Source organism: Cygnus atratus, chromosome 2 (genome assembly GCF_013377495.2).
Source record: "Cygnus atratus isolate AKBS03 ecotype Queensland, Australia chromosome 2, CAtr_DNAZoo_HiC_assembly, whole genome shotgun sequence".
NCBI classification, from domain to species: Eukaryota; Metazoa; Chordata; class Aves; order Anseriformes; family Anatidae; genus Cygnus; species Cygnus atratus.
Window position 1 is genome coordinate 66,500,608 of NC_066363.1, and position 24,886 is coordinate 66,525,493.

The following is a 24,886-nucleotide window of genomic DNA, read 5'->3' on the forward strand; positions in this document are numbered from 1 at the left end:
TGATTCTCGTGATACGCTGCATTATTATGAATGTAGACAAAACACAAGGTTTTCCATAGCGGCTAACTCATTCACATAATTCACAGTAAAGAAACTATGTTGGTTTTCACTAGCCACAGCTGACTGCAAGGGAAGATGCTGGAATCAAGAAAGGGGAGAGGGAATCAAAGGTCAGCCAGAGAGACGAGTTATTTGCACGATAGTATTTAAGCTTGTAATAACTAATCAAGCAACAGCACTAAGACTCTTGCCCAGTCCCCTCATTAGGCACAGTGCCTTCCATGCTTCTCACCTGTTGGCTTTTGAAGCTCCATTAAATGAAAGCTTCATCAAATGAAAGACAAAGCCAAGATAAAGCACTAACAATAGAAGAATATATTTTCAGTAACATTTTTAAAATAACAGTATAGATGGATTCAACAGATAAACGCAGTTCAACGAAAAATACTGAAACAAATGTACTAGAGGGATTCTGTCTCTGGGACCAAAACAGATGGACTCATAGCAACTTTTGCACAGAATTTGCCATCTACAAGACAAATTATTTATACCACTGTAAATGAGCACTGACACCTGCATTGTACAGATGAGATAAAATGGCTTAAAGAAAAAGAAACTTTGTCTGTTCTCATAAGATACAGACCAAAAGCTCTTAAGTGCTATGTAAACTAGTCCAGCAATAACTATGTTGTATTTATATTTTCATATACATTTAAATTATTTCAACACATTTTTATTCCCTCCTCTAACTTTCTCAGTTCTCCTGAGAACTGCCAACAGAAAACACACATGTAAAATGTATCTTTGAACAGCTCAAACCTATGCGGTAGCATGAACTTTAAATGCAAAAACCAATGGTTTATCCTTCCAAAAGGAATAAATCTACAATCTAACGGAACAGTTATGTAAAAAATTTTCCCCAAAAATTAACACAGATTTTCTTCTCTTTTTTCTATCAATCCTTACAAATCTACTCTTTTATTCTTCAGGTGTTCAAGAATAGCAATGTTTTACTTCAAACCAGAATGCAACGTAAAACTCTATTACCTCAAGGAAAAGGTTTGAAAACACATTTCTTCAAACCTACAATCTCTTCCATTTTCACACAAACAAGAGAAAGGTAAGAACATTCAAAATGAAAAAGTACGTTTCTGTACAATAAGAAATCGCATGCATTCCCCAAAATCATAGAATCATAGAAAAAAAATCTATTCTTGCACGGTTACTTCTTAGATCTAGCAGAGCCTCTTTTCAGTCAGAATAACTGGTTTCAGCAAAAATGAGTATCTGAAAACACTCCCCTATAAATCAAAACCCGCTGATTGCTTACAGAAGAAAGATAAGGAAGCTTTCAAATCCAATCATATTAAAGCCACTGCTACACCACTGCCCTTGTGATATTATGCAACCTTTTTTCTTAAAGTATACTTTTAAGTAGGAAAGAATGATGGTTTTGCTCTTTCATACTATAAAATACTAACTCAGGAATGCAGTAGGAAGCAACGAGGATTCTTTGCACAACAGGTTTTGTTTTCATGAAATGCACCAAAAAAAGACCTTAAACTCAGTACATTAAAGGGGAATTTTAAGAGGAAGTCTTAACTTAAACATTAAAATATCTTTGAACGCTGCAATCACCTATCTTCAATTGAGAATTTTATGTATTACAATCATTATTCAACACTTTAAACTGAGAAAAAAAATCACATAATACATTCATGACTTGATTACCATTTTCTTTTAGAAATGCTGTAAGATAGGAAAAAGGCTCATTTGATTTTTTTTTCTGTGCATGAGTACTCTGCAGCATTCATGTGTCCTCTACTGAGTGGATGCATAACTTGTTAAAGATTCTCTGCTGATTTCCGTGCAGTTTCAAAACCTTTTCGAACTGTATTCTGACAGTCCCCAAAACACTTTTGCTAATATAAGTTTGTTTCACTACGTAAATGTCTGATTTTCTTCTTACATATGTTTCTAGTCATCCATTTCACATTGTTAATGCTAGTATTTAAATATTTATCTTGTGTTAATATAAAGCTGATTATAAACATATGTTCTTTCATACTCACCACTGATGCTACTTAAAATCATAGTTCCAGAGTTTCTTATTTCATCAAATTTTGTGAAGATTGTTTGCAACCTGTAAAGAAAAACAAATTATATGTATGTGCATGTGTATATTTACATCTCTGAAATCTCCCAGGTTACTGGTAAAAACAGAACTTAGTTTATTATATATAAAACAGTAACACAGAATATACAAGGTATTATGAATATGTAGAAACAATGTCCAAAGGCTCTTCTTAAGTTAGTTGAGCATCTTCTCGCAAATGCACATAAAACTAAGCCAAGTCAGTGAAGAATAAAACTGAGCATCATTATTAACATTATTAAATATAATGAAAATTCGGAAGTACAGGTTCAGTAGTATTACACAGTGACTTCAGAATGGCAGTGATATTACCCTATTTATACACAACACTGTAAGGAAACAATTTGAACTATATAATGCTTAAGTGAACAAAATAGAGATCACTATTTAATTTGTTCTGTGACAATTATAAATTTTATCAAGATCTCAGCTTTTTTATGAAAATATTTTTGAAGTGGCTTGTGCCTCCACTGAAAAAAAGAGAAAATAATTTTTTCTAAACTTAAGGTACACTAAACACTTTAGTTATGTTCAACACTTACCGCTGATTTAAACACTCACAATAAAAACCACACTGCAAGTGCTTAGCTGAATGTAAATAGAAAAATAAATTTTTAATTTTATTTTTTAATTTAATTTTAATTTTATTTTAAATAAATAAAAAATATCCACATTTTCAGTCTGGTCCCACATGGTAGAAAATGCTATTCAAGCAAGAAAGCTGGCCAAACCTGAACAGCTATTTCTCATCACTTCTGCAGAACATGCAGTAAAAGTAGTGTCTCACAGACAAAAATTTGACCAACAGACTAGCAGTGGGTTTGTACTAACATAGTAAGTTGTTCAGCTGCAAACAATTGAGAATACTTCCTTACATTCCTCCAAAGACTTTTCTGCATCTTAGGCTACTCAGCATATGGTAACATCTAACATGCATGTGAATTTTTAGATACAAAACTAGCAGGATTGAATCCTGACCTTAAGCACATAGTTATCGACTATAAACCGCATGACGGTCTGCAACTCTCTAAGTGGATATAGCTCAGCTACATTACGAGGACTAGAAGCTATATTATCTGATTCAAAATTTGCTAAAAGAACAAATATAGAATGGCTCTGTTTAGAGCTCACAATCCAAACTATTTTAAGACAAATTGGGAAAACCAGAAAAGAACAGAGCTTGGGTATAAAAATTCTCATAGCACAGCAGAAAAGAGCAAAGTCAAAGAATCATAGAGCCACAGAATCGTTTAAGTTGGACAACACCCTTAAGATCACCAAGTCTAACCATCAACCAACACTGCGTACCCCTTCTATTCACCTGAAACTCCTTTATCTAATAACAAAGGATATAATAAAATCATGAAATGTAGCCAGAAAGCAATATGAAAAGCCTCAGCATTTCCCCGCACTTTCAAATGCTTCAGTGCTCTCACCATGTTAGTTTTACTTTCCAAATATTTGAAAGCAATTTGCTGGAGAGCAGACTTTGTCATGTATTCAGCAGGCCCACAACCAGAACATCACATTAGCTTAGAATTCCACAGGAAGGCCTACCTTACTTCAAATGTCTAAACAAACAAACAAAAGAAATTTAATTGTGTAATTGAATAATCCATAACACAAACCAGCAGTTACTCTACCATTTCAGCTTATCTCAAAGCCATCTATAACTTCACAGTAGTTTGCATAATCTTCTCCTAATGTACTTGTCAATCTTCTCCTTGGAACCTCTCCCTTTTGTGCCGCAGTTGCATTTACAACCATTGCAGCCACAGCAAATCGTCTGAAATAGCAGCAATTCATAAATGTCAGACTACACTGCCTTAATATTAAACCTTAGTCTTTTCATTAAAAGGTCAATTTGTAAAGCAATGGCAATTTATACTGCATTTTTTGCATTTACACTTCAAAAAGTAAAACTACAGCTATTGCATTAAATGCTTTCTGGGTACCAGTATTCACTAATCACATGTGGAAACCCATTAACGTGCAACGTGCTTCCAAATGTATGAAGTGAAAAGTTTAACACTAGGATCAGACAATACACATAGTAATGTATTATGCCATCTTACTTTATTAAAAGGAAATCAAGGCAATTGCTACATATGTGCAAAATTAAGTATTTTTACTGTTTACCAGAGACTACGAGTTCCCCTCAACACTACTGGATTCCATACTGAACGCTGCATTACCAGTCTGCCCAGTTAGTAAGGACTTAAAACTATGTGTGAAACACTGAAGCTGTTATCTTGAGAAAAACTGAACATCAACACTATAGAGATTAAGAGATTTCCATTAAAATTTCCCCTTGTTTTTCTATATCCTGTTACATTGATGGCATGCTGTGTACGTGTACACACACACACACTCCCTCCTCCCCACTTTGGAGAAATTAAAAGAAAAAGTATTTCCTGCTCTTTTGAACTTAGTTATCAAAAAATATTTTAATGAACATTTTAAATTGAAGAGAAAAATGAAATGCTTCCTTATAAATACATTATAATAATACATAAATTGCTTCGCACTCTGGGCAAAATATCTGACAAAGTAGTAACCAGGAACATTCAGTAACAGATTTGTCAACATTCAAAGCTATGCAGTCAGTGGTGCAGGCTGGAGAACACCATGGTACTGCCACTCCTGAAAGCTTACAATCACATCTTTCTGACTTCAGACACATTCTCTATAGTGTAGACGCAGCGTGAGCTGGCATACATTTCCTTTTACTTCCTCCTTTGAAAAAAAAAAAAAAAGATCTCACAGACACGTGTCTACATCTGGACACACAGATGGACCCTATCTACAGTATGAACTAGACAGACAAGTAGAATGTGCATACCACACAAAATGTAGCATTCATAAATGCATCCTGTAAAGTACATAACATATCAAAATATCAAGTTGTGGCCTTAGACACAAGAGCTCTCTAAACAAATAAACGTGTTTATATACATTTATGTTTCTCAAGTAATGGTGGGAAAAGCTGTCAGATGACTTCCTGAAAACTCTTAACACTCAGACCTAGCAACTGCTGCTCTCTTCCAGATCTACATGTACTACTTCTATTCATGGAAGATCAGCTACACATGTTCCATACTGTAAGAAATTCCATTTGGCTCAAACAGAACAAAAACTGTTCAATATTTTTGGCTCTTAGAACAAGAAATACCATATGCACTTTCAGTATTCACAAATATATTAACACTAATACTTACAGGCCCTGTACCAAAGACTGTCAATCCTCTTTGGCAGCAACTTTAACTAAAGGTGAAACACAACATCCAAATCTTCAGCCACTGATTTGATACCGATTTTTTGAGCAATGTGCTTCGGGCCAAAATTAAGGTATTGTTCTGAGATTTACAAGTTGAAAAACAATACATGGAAAGAGGAACTCACTGGTTTCAGTCACAAACAGAAATTCACAAATTAATCTCTATGAGAGAATAAGAATGCACTGAAGAAAAATAGAGATAGTAGCAAGTAGAGTTGAAATACAAAAGTGCAACTCCATCTTCTTTTATTGACCATCTAGACTCCTATACAGGTCCAATTATCCTTCTCCAGAAAATCCAGTATTTTCCACAAAGGCACACCTACCAGGTGCAAATTATAAAGCCTTTTTAACCTAGTATTATTAAACTACTAACTACATTTGGCTTTATATAGACGCAACATGCTTACACTACTTGCATATTTAAGGAAGTTGACTGATTTCTGTAAACAATGCTTGATGACTTTCCTTCCCTTCAGCAGACATGAGCTCTCATTTTCAGAGCTTTAGGGCAGAGTGCACTCAAGCAGCAACACACAGACTTCTCATGTGTCAGTTGTTATGTAAACTGCACAAGCCTACATTCTATTAAATCACATGTACCAAATACTGAAGTAATGGTGCTAGTATTTACATTTACGCACCATTTTAATGCACTGTCACAGTGAAAGAGCTGCAGTGTGGTTCTTTAAGGCTGACCTGAACAACTGAAAGCAGCTGTGTCTGAACTACAGATTATCTGTAATACTTAAAATCCTTAAAACCTACCCAGACACACAAATATGAACATAAATTCCCCTCAGAACAGTAAGATGATGCCCTAAATCAAGCTGCTTCACACGCCATAGCTCCTGCATATCCACACAAAAAGTTTAATGCATCTAAGTGAAGGGAGAACTTCTGACAGACAATGGGGAAGAAACCTCTTAAATTGGGTCTGCCTGTGAAGGAGCAACAGTCTGAGACAGAGCTAATCCGTCTTTCCTGAGCTTTGTCAGGTACCTTGTTACTGCATTAAGAAGAAGGAAGAGACTAAAGGATTTCTGCTTTCTGACAGTGCTAGGGATGGAGACTTGTAGCTTTGTGCAACAACTCAAGTATATCTTATCTCCCCCCTTCCTCCCAGCCTGAAGACTACTTTAAAGGACATAGCACTGAGCTTCAGCTCTTGTATTATTTTACACTGGCCTTGATGTCAGGTGTGAAACTGCTGAGATTCAGTGACAAGAACCAGTTTGACATGCACGAAGTACAGCCTTGCTTGTTTATGTAAATGAAAATGGTAAAACTGTGCTTGCTTTCAGAGCACAGGGAATTTTGTACTCAAATGGTTCAGGCAGTAGGAATAAGAAGTTGACCACTATTGCAAGTAAATTAGAAGCTGCTGATTACCCTGAGGAGAAAAATCTCCTATGGTGTTTAATCCTATTTGGATCCCAAGATTTACTTACTTTGTATTGCATGGAAATGTGAACAGGATGAGTGCTGAACCTAAATGTATGATCAGACCCAACACTCTTAGGACAGACAAAAGCTTTTGTTATCTGCATTCTTCTGCTCTGATATGAGTTTCTCTGATACAATTATCTGCTGCAGAACTGAATTTTTGAAATTGTACTAATAATATAGCTTAAACTTCTGTGGTAACCACACAGTCATTTCACACTACAGAACTGTGACAATCATTAAAAAGAAAGGAATGAATATGTATGACTTCTCATTCCTAGAGGCAGGGAAAGCATTTGATCAAAGAGGCTGAACTCTGCCTGGCATGTGAAATAGTAAATTCAACACCATTCTCCCATTACAGTATTTCAGTACCCTATAAATTATCATTAAAAACTAAGGCTAATAATTTTTAGAGGGGTCTCACAACTCACAGAATCCATTCTGATATTCTGTCTAACCCCACGTAATAGATACATTCAGCTTTCTCAAAATCAAGAAACATGCTGAAGACTCAGAGTAAAATGTTATGTTAGTTTGCAATAGGCTAACATTTTTAAGAAGTGTAAATAATTTTAATAAGGAATTTTAAAGATTTTATTGTATAAACAGTCTTTCCCACCAAGTACAAATTCAAGCTCTACCTAGTTTTCTTAAAGAAACAAATCCTTACAAGAGTAGCAAGAAGACAATGGCTACTTTTATTTCACATAAACTAAGCTACAAACAACACCGACCAGCCTTTAAAGAATTGCTCTTCAGAAAGAAAAACTACTGATGAAATAAGCATTTTCAGATTTTTATTTCACCTTTTGCAAGAAATATCCAGTGTCCTGTGACAGCACGTGTATGAGACCAGCTTATACTCCTTTTGAATACTCCTTTCTCAGCAAATCCCAGAAATTTCAGTTTCAGAATTGGAAAGTAGGTACGCTGAAAAGCAGCTCTCTCTTATCTAACTGTGGCCCATAAGCAAACCTCTATTGTGGAAAGGGTTGTTCTATGTAATTAGCAAGAAGCAAGAGAGGATATTTCTTTATTATAACTATCTTCAAGAAAGTAATAGCTTGTTGCATATTTGCCATACTTTCATCTCACTCTCACGCATGTAGGCACACTTCTCTCTCACATGCGCACAACGCATGAAAAGGATTGATATAAGTTATTCAGTTGTGACTCTATACACTCAGGCTAAATACCAACTTCAGAATACAGAACAAGATGCATACATTCAAGTATTTTCCAATTATTTCCCCAGTGTTCACTGTAACTCCCCACAACATACAGTATATATTTGCATAATTTTGAAACATTTTTCTACTATTCACCAGCTCTCAGCTTCTCTTAAAACCAGGGTATTTTAACTGGTGAATATTAGACTGCATTGAGCTATGAACGTATGCCTCTTCCAAGCAGGAAAGACAGTATCAAAAGGAAGTCAGAAACATTAGTAACATCACTAAGTTTTTAGTAAGTTTTAAGTTCTGATAAAAACCACTAACAGAACGGCTCAGGATACTAAAATGAAAACAATTAACTCACCTTCCAGGAGGAATTCCTCTCTTCGTAAGATCTATTCGTACTTTCTCTCCCACATGTCTATAAATCTCTACAATGGCTAGTATGGCAGCATCTCTCACCTGTGAATGCCAAATTTAAATTATTCATTTCCGGATTACAGAAACCTAAACAGCATTTTGCTGACAGCTCACTAATCTTCCAATCGGCCTGCACACCAACTCATTTCACAAAACGGTTGAAACAGTGAGAATGGAAAGGAAATACAACTGTTATTTCAACATGGTATTTGTTCCAAGTTAGAGTATCTCCAGATGGTAAATGAAAAATCCTAGAAATAACAGCTCTAGAGGGAATTTCTGGGAATGACATGAAATAATATTTATCAAAAATGTGCTTTATTTAGGACCCTATCACACTAGGCAACACTTCCAAAAGTTAGTCCCTGCACTCAGTCTTGATACTTCATCTTGCCTTCATCTCTTTCTACAAGCAGTGAGGCCATTCTGTAAAACTAGGTGTCTGACTGCCCACAAGAGTGGGCCAAAGTGACCAGCATTTCCTGTACTTCCTTCATAAGCAATTACCATAAGCAATTAGGTGGTATCACATAAGCACAAGAATAGGAGTAGACAAGATAGGGTAAGGGTTAAGAATAGTTAAAGCAAAGAGACAGCTTGCCTTTTACAAAAATATAAAACATAGTCATCACAACAAAAACTGCCAAAAATGCATGTTAGTAAATGCCATTATTCTCTATAAAGATTTTCTGGAATTATTTTGGTATTTTTCTTTGTAACAGTCTGCGTTAAAACCACAACCACTCTATCAAGATATGAACTACATCTTCACTAATGATAAACAAACAAGACAAATTCTTAACTGATTTTCTCCAGAACAGAGCAATGCTATGGTACATAGAGGAGACAACGACTTTGCTGCACCAAGAAAATAAGCATAAAGACCTCTTCCGTTTATTTGCCCATCTCCTACCACTGCTGCCTTCTTCCTTTCTGTATTTTTAGTATTCTTTCTCAGACACAACTTTAGAAAAATCAAGAGACTACTTCCATTCAAAAGTTTTCTGAAGCTCAACATATGTAACCATTACAACTATATCTTGATTTTCACTTCAGATGTTTTTGCTTATTTAAGCAATTTTTTAACTACAGTCCTATAGAAAAAAAAATGATCTGTTGTATACAAGCAAGCCTATCAGCTTTTCTTAAATGCCTACATTTATTTTGCATTCAGTTTTCTCAAACTGTAGTTGCTAAAGCACCAGGAAGTAACGGAATGCTTACCTGGCTATTCGAGTCACCAAACGCTGCACACAGATGCGGTACTAACTTGCTGAGGCTTAATGATTGTGCACCATAACTGAAAAAAAAATGAAAATAAATTCTTTTTCTGGCAGAAAATCAGAAAATGAACTTTTAGCTTATCATTGATAAAATACAAACTTATATTAATCAAGCTTCATCTCTCTCTTAATAGTCCTTTGTCTATTTTTAAATCAGACACAAATATTATACCTTTAGTCTTTCTTTATGAAAGCCTGCAGGTAAAGTTGTTCAACTTTTCCTATTTATTACTTTAATTGAATCAGACTTCCTCAAGTGTTAGTTTCAGACAAAACAGGACATTCAGAAAAAGAATAGAATCCTTATGTCTCCATAGAAACAAAAAGCTTACATGTTTAAGGTTGCAATAAGACACAAACACACTCCTTCTCGGGATCGGTAATTCTTGTGTTTAAAACCAACAGCAAGGCGTTCCCAGATGTACTATAAAACAGAAATAATTGTCTTTCATTACCAGAAGCACAATATGATGTAATTCTACCCATTTTCTATAATTACATTAAGAACAGTTACAAAAAAAAAAAAAAAACATAAGACAGGTCCACTGGAAAAGTAAAGGCACTTTGCAGATAAAATTAAGTTATAAAATGTACAGCATGAAACATGATACAGATTATTCTTATGCCAAAACAATTTCTAAAAGTGTTCATCAAATCTAGCTCTGTATTTTTATTGCACGAGAAATGGCTTTAAAAAATGCAGAATTGGTACGCTTAATAAACACAAAACAAATGTTAACATTTTCAAACTACTGACTCAAGCAGAAGTTGCTACATTCTTTTGGCTTCTTATTGTTTCCCTGCCAAAATTTCCTCTCATCCATTTTAGCTCGTGCTTATCCATACTCCTGCTGTCTACTTCTCTCCTACTTTTAATTTACTTCTTCATTTTTCAGTTATTTCTTGCCAATTCATTCTAGCTTCTTCACTTCCATTTCCGTTATGATTTCATTTCTCCTTTTGTGCTGGTGTCGCATCCTGTAGTATAATTCTCTGGCTCGCTAAACCCTCATTTACCTTCTTGCACCTTTGTTTTCCATTGCCTGCCTTTATCCTTTCACTGCACAGTTTATCCTTTTACCTTTCAATTTCCTCGTCATTCTCTAGCTGAATAGAGTGTAGAGTGTAAACACGAAACTTACGAGACTTGGAATTCTCAGTGGTGTCTCAGAGCAGATGCACAGAGTCAAACTGCAACTCCCACAGCTGCACTGCTGCCATTACAGCCTCCGTCAGCTCTCGAGCAGAGCATCCAAGGGGCGCGTTGCTTAGCAATGGCTGCACACTGGCAATGGCACAGTTCGCAGCAGCACAGGCACCACCCTCCTTCCTACCCCGTGAGTGCTGCAATTGCGATGTATAGTGACTACATAAAATCTTTCAGATACAAATGATTGCAACTGTATTTGGCTTGCCGAAAGAAGAAAAAATGCACACAAACAGCTACTGATCAACAAAGCAGGCAGCGTTAGGAGCAGGGAACACTGCATCCTCTTTATTAAAGAAGGAGCACACTTCACAGCAGATGTAAGATTTTCCAGCTAGAGCCTACTTGATCACTTTGACCCATCTGTGGCTTCTTGTTTGTCTTATCCTACATTACATTCAGAGAAAACAAGCCTCAGATAAGTAGAATATAGCTTGCTGAAATTACACAGCTTAACAATAAAGAACAGGATCTTATGAAAGAAAACATCCCTCCACTTAAGCCACTGTCCAGGACAAATGTGAAAAAAGGAAATCTCCATGGTAGGTGTACAAAAATAAAGCCAGAGGGGCAACTGCAGAGTATGGAAATAAACAAAGCAGGCTGAAAAGAAATTTAGTCTTTCACTAAATTAAGCCTTTAACTTTAAAAACTGAATTCATCTAAACAGAGAAATTCAAATGGCTTCTCAGAAATTTCAGCTCTCATGTCTTGCTAGCAGCAGTTGATGCCAACCTTCTTTTATCCTATTCATGCACTTATACCAGCTCTATTCATATTTTGAAGGGTTCCTGCCCATGAACAGCTATGTCTAGCTCTTAAAAAAAAAACAAAACTAAACAACACAACAACAAGAAAAACCCAAACACATTTAAAACAAGAAAAAGGAACTGACAACAGGACAAATTAAGTACTATTCAAAAACACATTGGAACAGACCAGAGGAGATGATCAGGAAGATCAGGAAGATCCAAGTCTTATCCCCAAAAAACGATTCCACCCAGCTCTTCCAAAGGGATGTTTCTCTGCAGGAAAGGAAGCCTAAAACTCTGTACTTCAGTGTTGGAGGCACAGGAAAGACTTCTCTGTTTTGGTCCCTGCTGTGAGGATGATAGAGGCTTTTCATCCAATTTTTTTCATGATACATAAGATGTCTTGAGACAGACACCTGAAGCTGGGTTTCCCCCACCCTAGGGGAGTTACCAGAAAAGCCATGCCTTCTCTTATTTATGCATGCTGTTCCTTGGACCCCATGAATCTTGTATTCTTTCCAACACTGCAGGAAAGCTTCAAAGGGGATGGAAGCTTCCTTCTATCACTGAATCACAGAATATTCTGAGTTGAAAGGGACCCTTAAGGATCACAGAGTCAAGCTCCTGACTCCACACAGGACCATCCCAAAAATCAAACCCTATGTCTGAGAGTGTTGTCCAAACACTTCTTGAACTCCGACAGGCTCAGTGCCATGACCACTGCCCTGGGGAGCCTGTCCCAGTGCCCCAACCACCCGCTGGGTGAAAAACCTTTTCCTAACACCCAGCCTGACCCTCCCTTGTCACGGCTCCATGCCGTTCCCTCGGGTCCTGTCACTGTCCCCAGAGAGCAGAGCTCAGCGCCTGCCCCTCCACTCCTCCTCGTGAGGGAACTGCAGGCTGCCATGAGGCCTCCCCTCAGCCTCCTCTTCTTGAGGCTGAAGTACACAAACAAAGGCTCTCTTCAGAAACTGAAAGATGGACCAGTAATCCAGAGCTCATTCGCGAGGAGGGCCTATCAGCCTATCGCAAAGAATCACAACACTCTTTATCAGTGATTGTTTTAAGAAAGGTGTCTCCAAGATGCTATGCATTTATCCGAAGGCTGTTACTGTAGAGGTAGGTGTACTTTCAGGTCTGTAAGCAAGGTACTTCAGAGCATCTTGGTACATGAACTTGTCGCTTGCGAGTGACTTGCACTTAGGCATGAAATAAATGCCATGTCTCTTGTCAATGAATACGATCAAAACTGCAACCCATTAACAGATAAAGGCTAGCTTTATGGATGATGCTCTGATGCCTAAATCCCACTCAGATCTGTAGGTTTCTATACTTGCTTAACATGCAACCTGTTTTTACTAGCAGGCAAACAAAGCAACCACAAACAATTTTCTAACTGCAAATGAAGTTTGCAAAATCATATTCCTTGTGCTCAAACATTCAAATTTGTATCTATGAATAAACGAAGCCAGGAACTAGCAAGCAAAAGAACTTTGTTTTGGTGTCGTCGTCGTCCCCCGCCAAAAAAAAAAAAAAAAAAAAAAACAGAAACACTCCCTATTAACTTCTGCATTTAAACTCAGAAACAGATTTTTAAGAATTGAGAACTCAAAGAACACTTCCTACTGACAACCAGGCTCCCCAGAGTTCCACATAATATCAGTCCTCAAACAATGAAGTCCTGTTAAACAATCTTATGAGTAGATATATCTATATTTAGCAATTGGAAGCCACCCAGTGCTAAGAACTGTGAAAAGGTTTGCTTAATTCAAACTTCAGCATAAGAAACAAGGCAGAGGCAATTTATCCCCATCTCAGTTTGTCAAAGGTTCACACGTATGTTTGTCATACATTTAGAAAGCCAGATTTTCTATGTTAAAATGCACCATCTCAACTGTTGGACTACTAAGTGTCAGGCACAAAGTAAATTTTAAAATAAATTCTGAGCAAAAGAAACGTACTTATTCCCATTATGCAATCACAGATCCAGTAGGTTGTTTCAAGCATCCTTTAATTAACAAAGTCCTGCCACATGACATGACAACATCTACTCAAAATTAGGTATGATATGCAAAACCTGCACAATTGTGCTGTGCCAGGTTTTTTATCTTCAGCTGAACAATGCATCAGTGTTAATCCATTAAGAATACCTTTAACATTTACACCATTAACAGTCACCATAACATTGTGACATATTCAAAGTCAAGCTCATGCATAAGTAAAAAGCTCAATGGAGGCCTATATCTGAATCTCTATAAAGTGAAAGCATACCATGGGTGTAGCTGTCTCATCCATCAATTTCAATATGAGATTCTGTGCTTGCTCTCGAACTTGGTCTTTGGCATCTCCTAAGCGATCTATCAAAGGCAGGAGAACTACAGAAGAGAAAAAAAAATGAAACACTTACCCAGTAAAGATTTTGTAATACTGAAGGACAGTTCCTTAAACACGTTTAAAATATACCTTATTAAAAAATAAAAGCTGACTGTACGATGGTCAAAACATTTTCAACTCTGACATGTATTTCTGAATATGTTACAAAACGAACAACGAATGCATTGAACTGAAATTAAAGAACACAGCATTTTCCAACAGGCCAAAGAAAATAAAGCTTTCTGTCTTAAAAACTGTATGAATGACTTCCATTTAATCTTCAAAAACTATGCCAGCAGCTTCTGAATGTCTGACTTTTCTGAAAAATAATGCTAAGACCTGGGGAGTAGTGGGGAGAGGTAAAGAATAGGATAGGACAAAGAACTACTTCCAAATCATTGGGATTTTGCTATTTAATTACAAAAATTTTAAATGCTTTAAATTTTCCTGTTCACTCAGTGTATCTTGTGGAAACTCGTCCTTCCTTCAGTAAAAGTTACTATTTCAAAACAAGTGTCCTCCAATACTATTTAACTAAAATTATTCAAGAGTTGATGACTTCACATCCTAGAGATTAGAACTCACTAAAAATGAAAGGACTTGCCAAATCTTTGATTTGCTTATCCACAGAGAAAAGTTTTTAATTGCAGCTGATAAACAAATTAATGCTATATGATCTTTAGAAAAGCTATCTGAATGAATGCTGAGACCAGCATTGTGCAAGACATCTTGCTATACTGGTTCCCAGTTCTCTGTATGGCGCCTACGTGCACACTTTGTGAGATTCTTCCCCACAGTGCTTTCAGTACAACTTCTTGAAAACAAGCAGCAATGACACTGAGCACACTGCTTTTTGACAGGGATTACAAGTAATGGGAAACTGGTGGAGATGTCATCTCCCACTTAGCTCCCATGGGACAGTGCTTTTACAATCACTATCAGTACCTGAAACACCACTTGGAAAAATCAGTGTCATGGGCTAACGGTAACATTTACCTCTTAACAGCTCAGCCTTCTGTATGAGCTTTTGTTTCTGATCTGATTCACAGATTTCTAAGAGCTGAAAGTATCAGAAAGGTAATTCTAGCTGGAACTCTTACTCAACGCAGATCACAACACCCAGCCTGTAGTTCTCCTCCAAATTAGTATTCTAGTCAAGCAGGGGCAAAGTTTTTAATTACCGTGCCATTTACTTCAAACTTTTAAAACTAGCCTAACATTCCTAACATTTACCATGAGTCTTTTGGGGACTCTCTCATATTCCACCACCAGCTAAAAAAGTTACAGGTAAAATCACCTTTTGCTGCTTTTGGTGTTACATTTCTGAACAGCTGACAGTAGTTGACAGTTATTTTTTGTTTGGTCCCTCTCTCAGCTGCTGACTGCTATTCAGCTCACAGAAGAAATAACTCTTATCACCCTGCATTTTGAAAGGGAAATCTGAAAGAATTGTAATAGAACTTGATGATTATAATGATAATGATAACTAAGCAGTAGTGGTGCCAGAAAAAGAAAGGGAAAAGAATAAGTGATTCAGAAGGTCTCCTCAGTCCTCTGCTTCTACATAACAGTATTAAACCCCCCAGCTGTTTCTGTAGTGTGATTACTGCTGGACAAATACATTGCTGAACTCTGAATTTTTCCTCCTACTGTATCTGAACACTTTCTAATCGTTATAATCTAAACACTTAATTCAACTGGCTCTGGATATTCCACTGATGTCTTTAGCTATCACTATCAAGCTTTTGCATTTTTCATCTATTTTTTCTTCCCTTTCTGCTCTGAATAAGTTATTATAGCTGTCTTCATTGTACACTGTGAAAAGAAAGGGTGTCGTCCCCCCCCCCCCCATTTTGTGAACACAGAAGAAACATCCAGAACCTCAGAAGTCAATTTTGGGAGTACACAGCTGACCCCTCCTAAACTTCCATTCACAAAACAAAAATAAACACTGAGAAGCTGTTCCAAGGGAGGGCAGCACAGTGAATGCCTGTGTTGCTGAACACCGCTCTTTTGTGACTCATTAGCAGGCTGAGTCAGTTCATGGAGCTGTAGATACCAGGGCTTTGCTATAATCACCAAGGCAAGCACAGAGAACAGCTACTAGAAGATGCTGAACAGAGATGAGGTCACTGTGTTGCACTAAGCTATGACACAGCCTGTGGATTACTAAACATGCCAGCCTTTCCTGTCTGCAGTCTTGACTTGTTTTCCCCCTAAATCGCAAGTTGCTTTAAGACCACATATATGGCATGATGTATTCTGGTTGCATAAGACAAAGGAATACAGCTATTGAGTGCTGGCAACCATCAGCTGGTTTTCAGTTTGGTAGTTCATCTTTTCTGTCAGAGTAAGCTCCAATAGGAAATGATTTTGGTTGCCTACCAATAAAATTTCAAAGTGCTAAAGTAGAAGGGTATCGCCAGCAAACATATTTCAGCTTGAACTCCTAATGTCTTCATCACTTGTTTTGCAAATGTCATAAATGTTTATAGCAAGAGCTACTTTGATTATTGCTTTTTCTGCACTGGTGATGAAAAATAGCCAGACAGTGTTAGCTAGCCTTTCTACAGGGAAGTGGGAAACCCATCTCCCTACCCAAAAATTCCTAGACCATTTTTAAGATGCTTGGGTCCTCTTTAGCATCCTGTCTTGCTGATGCCCCTCTCTTTTCCCGTACTCTAAGCATCCTTGCCTAGCTTGCATTCAGTGCTTCCTGGCCGCTTGCTCCACTCTAGTCCTGTCCAACCCAAGGCCACATAGCATAAGAAATTTTGAGTTCTTAGAAGAAGGCCTCAGAAGAAGTCCTAAGCCCAAAGCAGCCATTACAGCTTAGCTTCAGCAACTACAGTACAATACACTCTACATCAGGACAAGCCAACACTACTACTAGAAAGCAGCAGCTTTGCCTACTCACCACCCCAGTCACTGTTTCCCTCTCCCAGCTCAGCCCAGCCCTTGTACCAGTATTTGTCTGTTTACAAGCAGACCTGAGGACATACTGGAGCATTCCATCAACAAGACACCCATGTGTCCATCAAAGGCTGGAGCTGAGAGATATGTTGGAACTAAGTCCACAGGAACAAGCTAGGAGATTTTTTGGCACCTTAGGAAGTACATACTAGGTATTTGCGCACTAAGAGTTCATTAAAAGATTTTTAACTTGGCCACCTTTAGGCAGGTTTCTATCCTTACCAGGAAAAGCTTAAGTCATAGTTGCAGTACGAGGGCACCCTGCACCAGAATTGGAGTTCCTGCTCTAGAAGATTAGAGCGCTATTACTTCCCAAAGAACAGGTGACGTGAAAACATATCACTAAGAACTTTTATATCACTTTTATCCCCCCAAATACAACTGAACAATCATTTTGGCTGGTATTTCTCCTTTATGTTTTATATGCTTTCTCACCAGCATTATCAAACTGATGTCCTTCTTCATGCTGCAGTGCAAATGCTGCATTTGGTTGTTTCTGCCATCAGTCTGCAAGCTAAACAGTCTCAAATAGACGTTGGAGTTACACAAATGTGAGGATGGAGAAGTAGCATCATCTATAAAGGCACTATTCAAGGCAGTAGTATCCCAACTTATCCAGTGAAGTATGTTATCTGTCACATACAGCATGGATTCACGTATCCCTACTGTTTTATATTAATCTTACTGAGCTTACTTCTTCAATTGCCTGGTTTCTTTAATTTATTTCAAATGGATTTGGAAAACCCAGTAACATTTTACAACTTCCTTTCTTTTATTAATTTCTGCTGATAATGCAGAATTATTCTTTGCAGAGCCACAAAGACCTGTACCCCATTCTATCTGCCCTCACACCACATTTTAGCATATTGTCAGTCTCCTATCACTACCAGCCATTCCACGGGTTTTCCTGTTAATATCTCAGCATTGTTATACAAAGATATTATAATTTTCTTCACTGAAGAAATCTTAAAGGTGTTAGTAAACATGCTCTATACCACAGATTAATTGTACCTGGTCTACCTCCAACTGACCTGCTATCTACATCTGACCTGCTGTTTATTCCTTTTCCTTTCTAACTGCATAAATAGTTAGGTTTGTATTACATCCCTAACAGAGCTTGTTATCCAATTAGTTTCTTCTCTGTTGTTTGACTTCCTTTTCTTGGCTTGGTAAACATAAATAAATCTTCATTTATACGAATTCACATAATTATTTTAGCACTACTAGTTTGACAATAATGCAAGATTTAGAGCCAAGAACAGCCTGGAGAGTCAGAGTACAGCCTTGAGAGATTAAACATTTACTTCCTCTACAGGGACAGAAGATGATAAACAAGTAAATCACAGAAGTCAGCACCTAGAGTGGCACCCCATTTATTTTTAAAAATTCTGAGCAGTTTTACTGTATGACCCCCTGAAGCAAAGAACGCCACAGGTAGCACAAACAATTTTCTTTTGTTAAACTTTAACAAGAGTTCCTTCTTTTACAACACAAACGTGGAGTTTTTCTGTGTGTATCATTGCTCACAACTCCCCCTTATTCCCTCTCTCGACCACTGCTCTTTGTAAGTGCCCTTCTTATGTATACCCTCTCCTGCCTACCCCTTTCTGTGAACCACCTTCAGAGAGTCCCTGTCAGCTCTACTGGAGTTGCAACCACAAAGGCTTACAAGGGGAAAAAAAAGGAAAAAACAGACATTAAGCAAATAAGAATCTTTACCAAGGAAACAACCTCAGTGTTGGCAAAAATCCTGTTTCTAAAAAGTCTAACTTATCTCAGGCATTAAAAGAAAAGACCTTGGGGACAGAAACAGAGATTAAACTTGGGCAGCAGTATCTTCTAGTTTTCTTAGAAACCCTGCCAGTTCAGGCAGCAGCACTAATTGGCTGCCAGTATTAGAAAGCTGTCAGCAACGGAGGCAGCCTCTGCTCTTCTGGGTAAGATGTGCAGGAGAAAAAATCCCACAGAGGCTCCTACAGGGCCTGCAATATGGCTGGTCTGACAGATCAAAGTCAGCAAAGGCTACTTCCAACCAAAGAATCTCTATCAGGCTTTCAGAGGTAAGAGGGCCACAGGGGCCTCACTGCTCCCCTTCCAACACTCCTCAAGATAAAGTCCGGTCCAGAGCAAGCAAGTTCAAACAAGAGCCATGTCAGACATTAATGTGCCTCTCTGGGTCTCTCCTGGAGCCAAGACAAGCATTTATGGGATTAATGAGATACACTGTTCAACTCCAAAAGCGGAAAGAAAACATACAAACACACATTTCTTTTATGATACAACAACTAATCTATCAGGGTCTCAGCCCCAGGAAACATGAGGAGAGAGGTTTCAAGTCCAAACAGTTTAAAGAGGTGCATTAGACCATCAAGAAAATTGGAAAATTGTCATCGTCTGAAATTTTTTAGCCCTAAGCTGGTTTTAAAAGAACTAGTATTAGTTAGAACAAAACAGAAACCAAGGAAAGCTATGATTCCTCTACTCTTATATTTAATGAGACTGCATTTTTAGGGGTCATATAATGAGGTGTCCATAGGCAGCAAGCAGATGGTACTCTAATTCACAGCCTATCAGTCGAGCATGAATCGCTTCAAGTAAAACTCATTCTGATAATAATAATTGTTATGCAATAAATAAATAAATGCTACAGGAATGTATTCCAGACAGCTGGATTCTAGACAGGATGTAAAGAGCTTTAAACATCATAGGAGTTGTGTTGTTGTTGCTTTTTTTACAGCTTTAGAGAATCTGTCATCAAGACAAGAAAAAGCACAGCTTAGAACAGCTCTGACCATTACCTATGATCATTAACCATAAAGGGAACTAAAGGAAATTTAAGAATTTTCTGAGATGTTGCAGGAAGTTCATCTTTTTGTGAAATTCAGAAATATAAACACAATTCAAAACATCTATTCTGGGGAAAAAATACAAATAACTGAGTCTCCTCTTGCAGCCTTTTCTAAAAACAATGCAAACAAACAAAAGCAACCATGCAAATAAACAAACAACAGAAATATTCAACGTTTTGTTGTTTAAGATAATCCTACAGCACACATCCAACACAGTGCTTCCTGAGATCAATAAAAAGTAAAACAAAAAGCCAAAGTCAAACTAAACAACTGACTTGCCTATAGATGCAACAAAGTATCTCTGAGGAAGACTTCTCTAACATAAATATAAAAGCCTACTTTGCATTTTGTGAGAAATTCAATTTGATTTTATTTCAAAGTTTTGTCTAACCTTTGAGGTTGGCCATACTTTAAGCAGAGACATAGTCCAGATGAACTCAAAGGTCCCTTCCAACCTAAATTACTCCAGGTTTTATGTTTAGGTTGATGTTTATCCGAATGTACACCCTGACATTAGCCTCAATTCTGCAATGAAATTAATAAAACTAAAAAAATAACCACTCCATAAAACCTGAATGTCAATTATTTTTTAACACAATATATGTCCATGATAGCTCATGCTAAAAGAGTTTTTGTTTTTTGTATTGAGGGGGAAAACATTTTTCCATACATCATTAAAGCCATCTACTGAAGAGTCACATTGTGATTAAACTGCATATTTAAGTCTTTTCCATCAAAAAATGTCATTCATTAATTGGGAGAAAAAGCAAAAATTATTGTCTAAGTCTGCACTGATGCAATCTTACTCAAACAAATATTGTCAAATTCTTCTACTAAATGTTTTTCATCCAAATTAACTCAAAAATAATGCATATTTCCAAGTCCTTACAATGCTTTAAAATAAATCTGGCAACATACTTGCATGCCTATTTATGACAACAAGACTGAAAAAGCGTTCAAATTATTCTGAAAAGTCTAATTTAAAGGTTCTTCCATCACTTCTAGAAACCACCTGAGAATGAAGATAAACACTTCAAATTGGTAGTATAAAGTACAACAGCAATCCTCCAAAATTATTTTTGCCCACTGAATTCTTTTTACTATAAGAAGAATTTCCAACTTCTGTTATATATATGCACATAAACTAATATACATGTCTGTCTCTGTGTTTAAAGTGTGTGTATATATATATATTCAGCCTTTTATATATATATATATACACAAACACAAAATGGGTATCTGTGTTTCTACTTGTCAAATATTTTTCTTTTGATTTGTAAATTACTAAAACATATTTTATGGACTCTTGTAAGGTTGTTTGTGGAAGTGAATGGCAACATAATCGTATCATAGACTAATGGATAGTTTCACATATGCAGAAAAATGTATCATGATACAATACCATATTAAAATTGAAACAGATTCTATATGCTTTTACTGTAGCTTTTCTTTTTCCCGTTCTTTCAACAGCAACAAAATAATGTTGAATCAAAGTCACATTCAATTACAGAATTATTACTTTTTTCTTATCTTTATCCAAAGCACTACATGACCTAGATTCAGAAAATGGCTTGTGATATCATACACTGCAATTTTCTTGCAGGACACCAGCTAAAATTCATCTTGTACATAAGAAAAATAAAGCTCTCTGAATTACTGGTCACTTTTGTATGCCATACACCTAATTCTGATGGTAGAAATCCCCAGTGATGGTGATGATGATAATTTAGAAAGACATGTTATTCCTAAAGTACTGAAAAGAACTAGAGGGCAGTTTAAAAATAAGTGGGATTTTGTGCTTTTACTTTTTTTTAAAACTAGTGAACTTCAAATTTGTCATCACAGAATATTAAAACGTAGATAGTATCATCAGGTTCAATATTTGAAAAATTCATGGACAAGTACATAAACAGTCACCAAACTAAACAGAGATGGGTATACCCTCCAACATCCAATGAATGGGGATGTGAAAGCAGCTCTGAGGAATGGACTACATATGGAAGCTCAGCTCAGGACATACTGCCAAAATAAGAGGTTTTGTGTTGGGCACAAGAACCACTGAATCTGAGCCTGAAAAGGACTTTCTTAAACCTTGTTTAGGAACCATACAGAATAGAAAAAGCATTGACAAATAAGTAACATTTCTTCAGTGACTGTTCTCACAACAGTGGAACCAATGCAAGGAAAGAGGGCAAAATAATGTTCACTTCTAGAGAACAAAATTATTTCTTATATATAGTATTTTAATGAGGGATGCCATCACCTGGGGAAAAAAAGATTGTGACAAGGTAATTATGTACTCTTATGTAATCTTTTTTTAATCACAGAACTATCAGCAGTATTCAATCGTGAAAGATATAACACTCAAATACACCTTAATCCGCCCTATTTTTCCAGAATATAGCCCTCTACTCTTATGAATTAACACATAGCCTGACACCTATTGTTTGTAAAGTATTTTAGATCATCTTCACTGGAAGTACTAAAAAAACAAATCCAAATTTTTGTGTCCAAGTTCCTATAACACTGATGTCAGCAACAGAGAGCAGGCAATGTGGTTGTTCCAGCCACATAGCCCAGGCCCCAGAAGGCAAAGGCAGGGACAGGAAGAATGAACTGCCCACTGTAGGAGAAGACCAGGTTCAAGACCAGCTAAGGAAACTAAACGTGCACACTAATTAATGAATTAATGGCGTATATGTTGACTGTAAAGATGGAAAGGATAATAAAGCCTTCACGTTCTTAGTGAAAAGCCTGCAATGTTTATGGGTGTGAATATTCAGTCACATCAGTTATTTTTTTTTCTGCATGTAAAGAAAGATATCCCCGTGATACCTGAACAGGAAATTAAACAGTAGGAAAAAATGTATTTTGCTATGTTAATAGTGGGTAATATGCCATTATACTTCCATCATTTCCTGAGTTCAGAATCATGAATACAAACATTTCAGGGTCACCGAAAAATAACACTCTTTTCTAAAACAAAGATACATTTAAATTTCCAGGTCTGTTGTGACAAAATATAGCTATAAAAGTGAAACTTCACATAGACTCTAAGATTAATTTTTTTTTTAAAAAGGCAGAAAACAGAGTAGAAAGGTACTTTACATATACATCTTGCTTTGCTATATTTGTTGCCATCCTGATCTTCAGTGAGAATGCAAGTACCAAAAATGACTTACTGCAATAAATGAAAAGTGAACTGCCTTTTGAATATTTCAAAGTAGTATCTAAATTTGCCTGGAAAAGTTCTATTATGTTTGTCTTCCGAAAATACTATGCTCACATTTATTTGACTAAAACAGAAGAAAGTAAATGCCTACCATACAAAATAATAGTAAGAACTCCTGTGGGGCTGTAAAAGCCTTGTTACTCAGTTGAATTTGCTTTTAACTTTCCCAACATTTGCAAGCTTGATACCATGATCTTTATTTTCCCCTCCTATCACCAGACACTACCCTGGACAACAGACCCTAAGTCACCATCACTGCACAAGACACAGGTTGTTTCAGCAGACAGTTTCATAAATATATTAGGTCAATTTTCAGGAAGCAGCAGTTTTACAAATACATCATCAGTAATTATGAAAGTAATAGATGACGTAATAAAAACAAACACCATTATGCCACAAATAACATATGCTGCATCTGAGCTGTTATGGCTTCCTCAATTCAAAAGCACTGCAATAGAAAGACAATGAAAGGGGCAACAAGAACAATACAAAAATGTGGAACGATGTGTGTACAAGAAACAATTAGACCACAGAGGAGAGAGGGGAAATGGGCAGCAGAGAGGCCTGGAAGAGATGTGTAAAATGAAGATTGGCATTAAAAAAGATAAGAAATGATGGTTTGCCTTTTTAATAAAAGAGGTGAGCAAGCAAGAAGATATCAGAAAGCCAGTCCGAAACAAGAGTTTTGTCACACCATACATAATTAAGCATCACTACATAGCACTTAAGAAGTCAAAGGTCTATATGGGTTCAGGGACCAACCCAATAAAGCTGTAGGAAAACAGGGTGACAGGGGAGACACTGAAGGTAACCATCTATGCTTCAGCTGGCCCTAAACTGGCAAGACTACTGACAGCTGGCAGGTCATACTGAAGGAGTTATCACTGCAGTTTTGTCCTGTCCCTATTTTTTTCAGACATCTGCAAACAGATCACTGTCAGACTCGGGTCTTTGGTCTGACTTACTGGGATTATGTTAAAAGACAAATCTACAAAGTCGACACAATATGATTTGGGAAACTGGTAGTTCTTCAAATTTTTTTGAAGGAAGCAGTTTTCTTGTTCACCAGTGTGCCTTTAATTACTCTCATAAACTCTGGATTATCCACACTGTCAGACATTTACAATAAAGTTTTTGTATTACTGCTTCACTGAAAAAAAATGAAAATAAACCAAATCTTCTTATGAGACTTGGTCAGACAGCTACCAACCGAACAGAACTCATCTTATAAATCCCTCTTAAAAAAGTAATAAATCCCTCTTTTAAAAAGTAATTAAAATAAAGATTGTTTTCTGCTTTTACTGAGACTAACATTTTAGTGTCTGTCAAGCTTATATAAAAGTTGATCATGCACAAGTGTGACTTGCATATTTAGCATAATGCACTCTATAGGTCCTGATTTTGGAGATCTCAGAAGGCTAATTTCAGTTGAGGGCACTATTTCTCAACTTTTCTAAAGAAATACTTCTGCAATACACGGCTTCATGTGTCTACTTACGCTATACAAGTTCAACAGTCACCCAGTGACAGTACATTTCTTCTTTTAATATAAATGCTACTGAGAACAAAACTGTAAATATTTATTTACTCATAGTCTCAAAAAACTCAAATAGTAGGGGAAAAAAGTTTTTTCATTGGAGCTGTCTGTGTCAACCTTTTCAGTTCGCTTAACACAAAAATAGACGAACTGAGGAAAGTTTTACAACCATTTAGTAAGATGGCTGTACTCTTAAGTTCTACA

The 24,886-nt window shown here is 36.8% G+C and overlaps 1 protein-coding gene across 3 annotated transcripts in view; it reads right to left on the reverse strand.

The window, feature by feature from the left end:
• Positions 1-24,886, reverse strand: part of CLASP2 (cytoplasmic linker associated protein 2) — a 142,201-nt gene that overhangs the window by 108,007 nt on the left and 9,308 nt on the right. For all 3 annotated transcript variants that reach the window (XM_050708581.1, XM_050708580.1, XM_050708579.1), the window contains exons 3-7: positions 13,990-14,093; positions 10,092-10,183; positions 9,701-9,776; positions 8,421-8,518; positions 2,073-2,143 (exon numbers count right to left, since the gene is read on the reverse strand). In XM_050708581.1, coding sequence (XP_050564538.1) covers positions 2,073-2,143; positions 8,421-8,518; positions 9,701-9,776; positions 10,092-10,183; positions 13,990-14,093 — 441 coding nt within the window. The remainder of the gene's footprint in view (positions 1-2,072; positions 2,144-8,420; positions 8,519-9,700; positions 9,777-10,091; positions 10,184-13,989; positions 14,094-24,886) is intronic.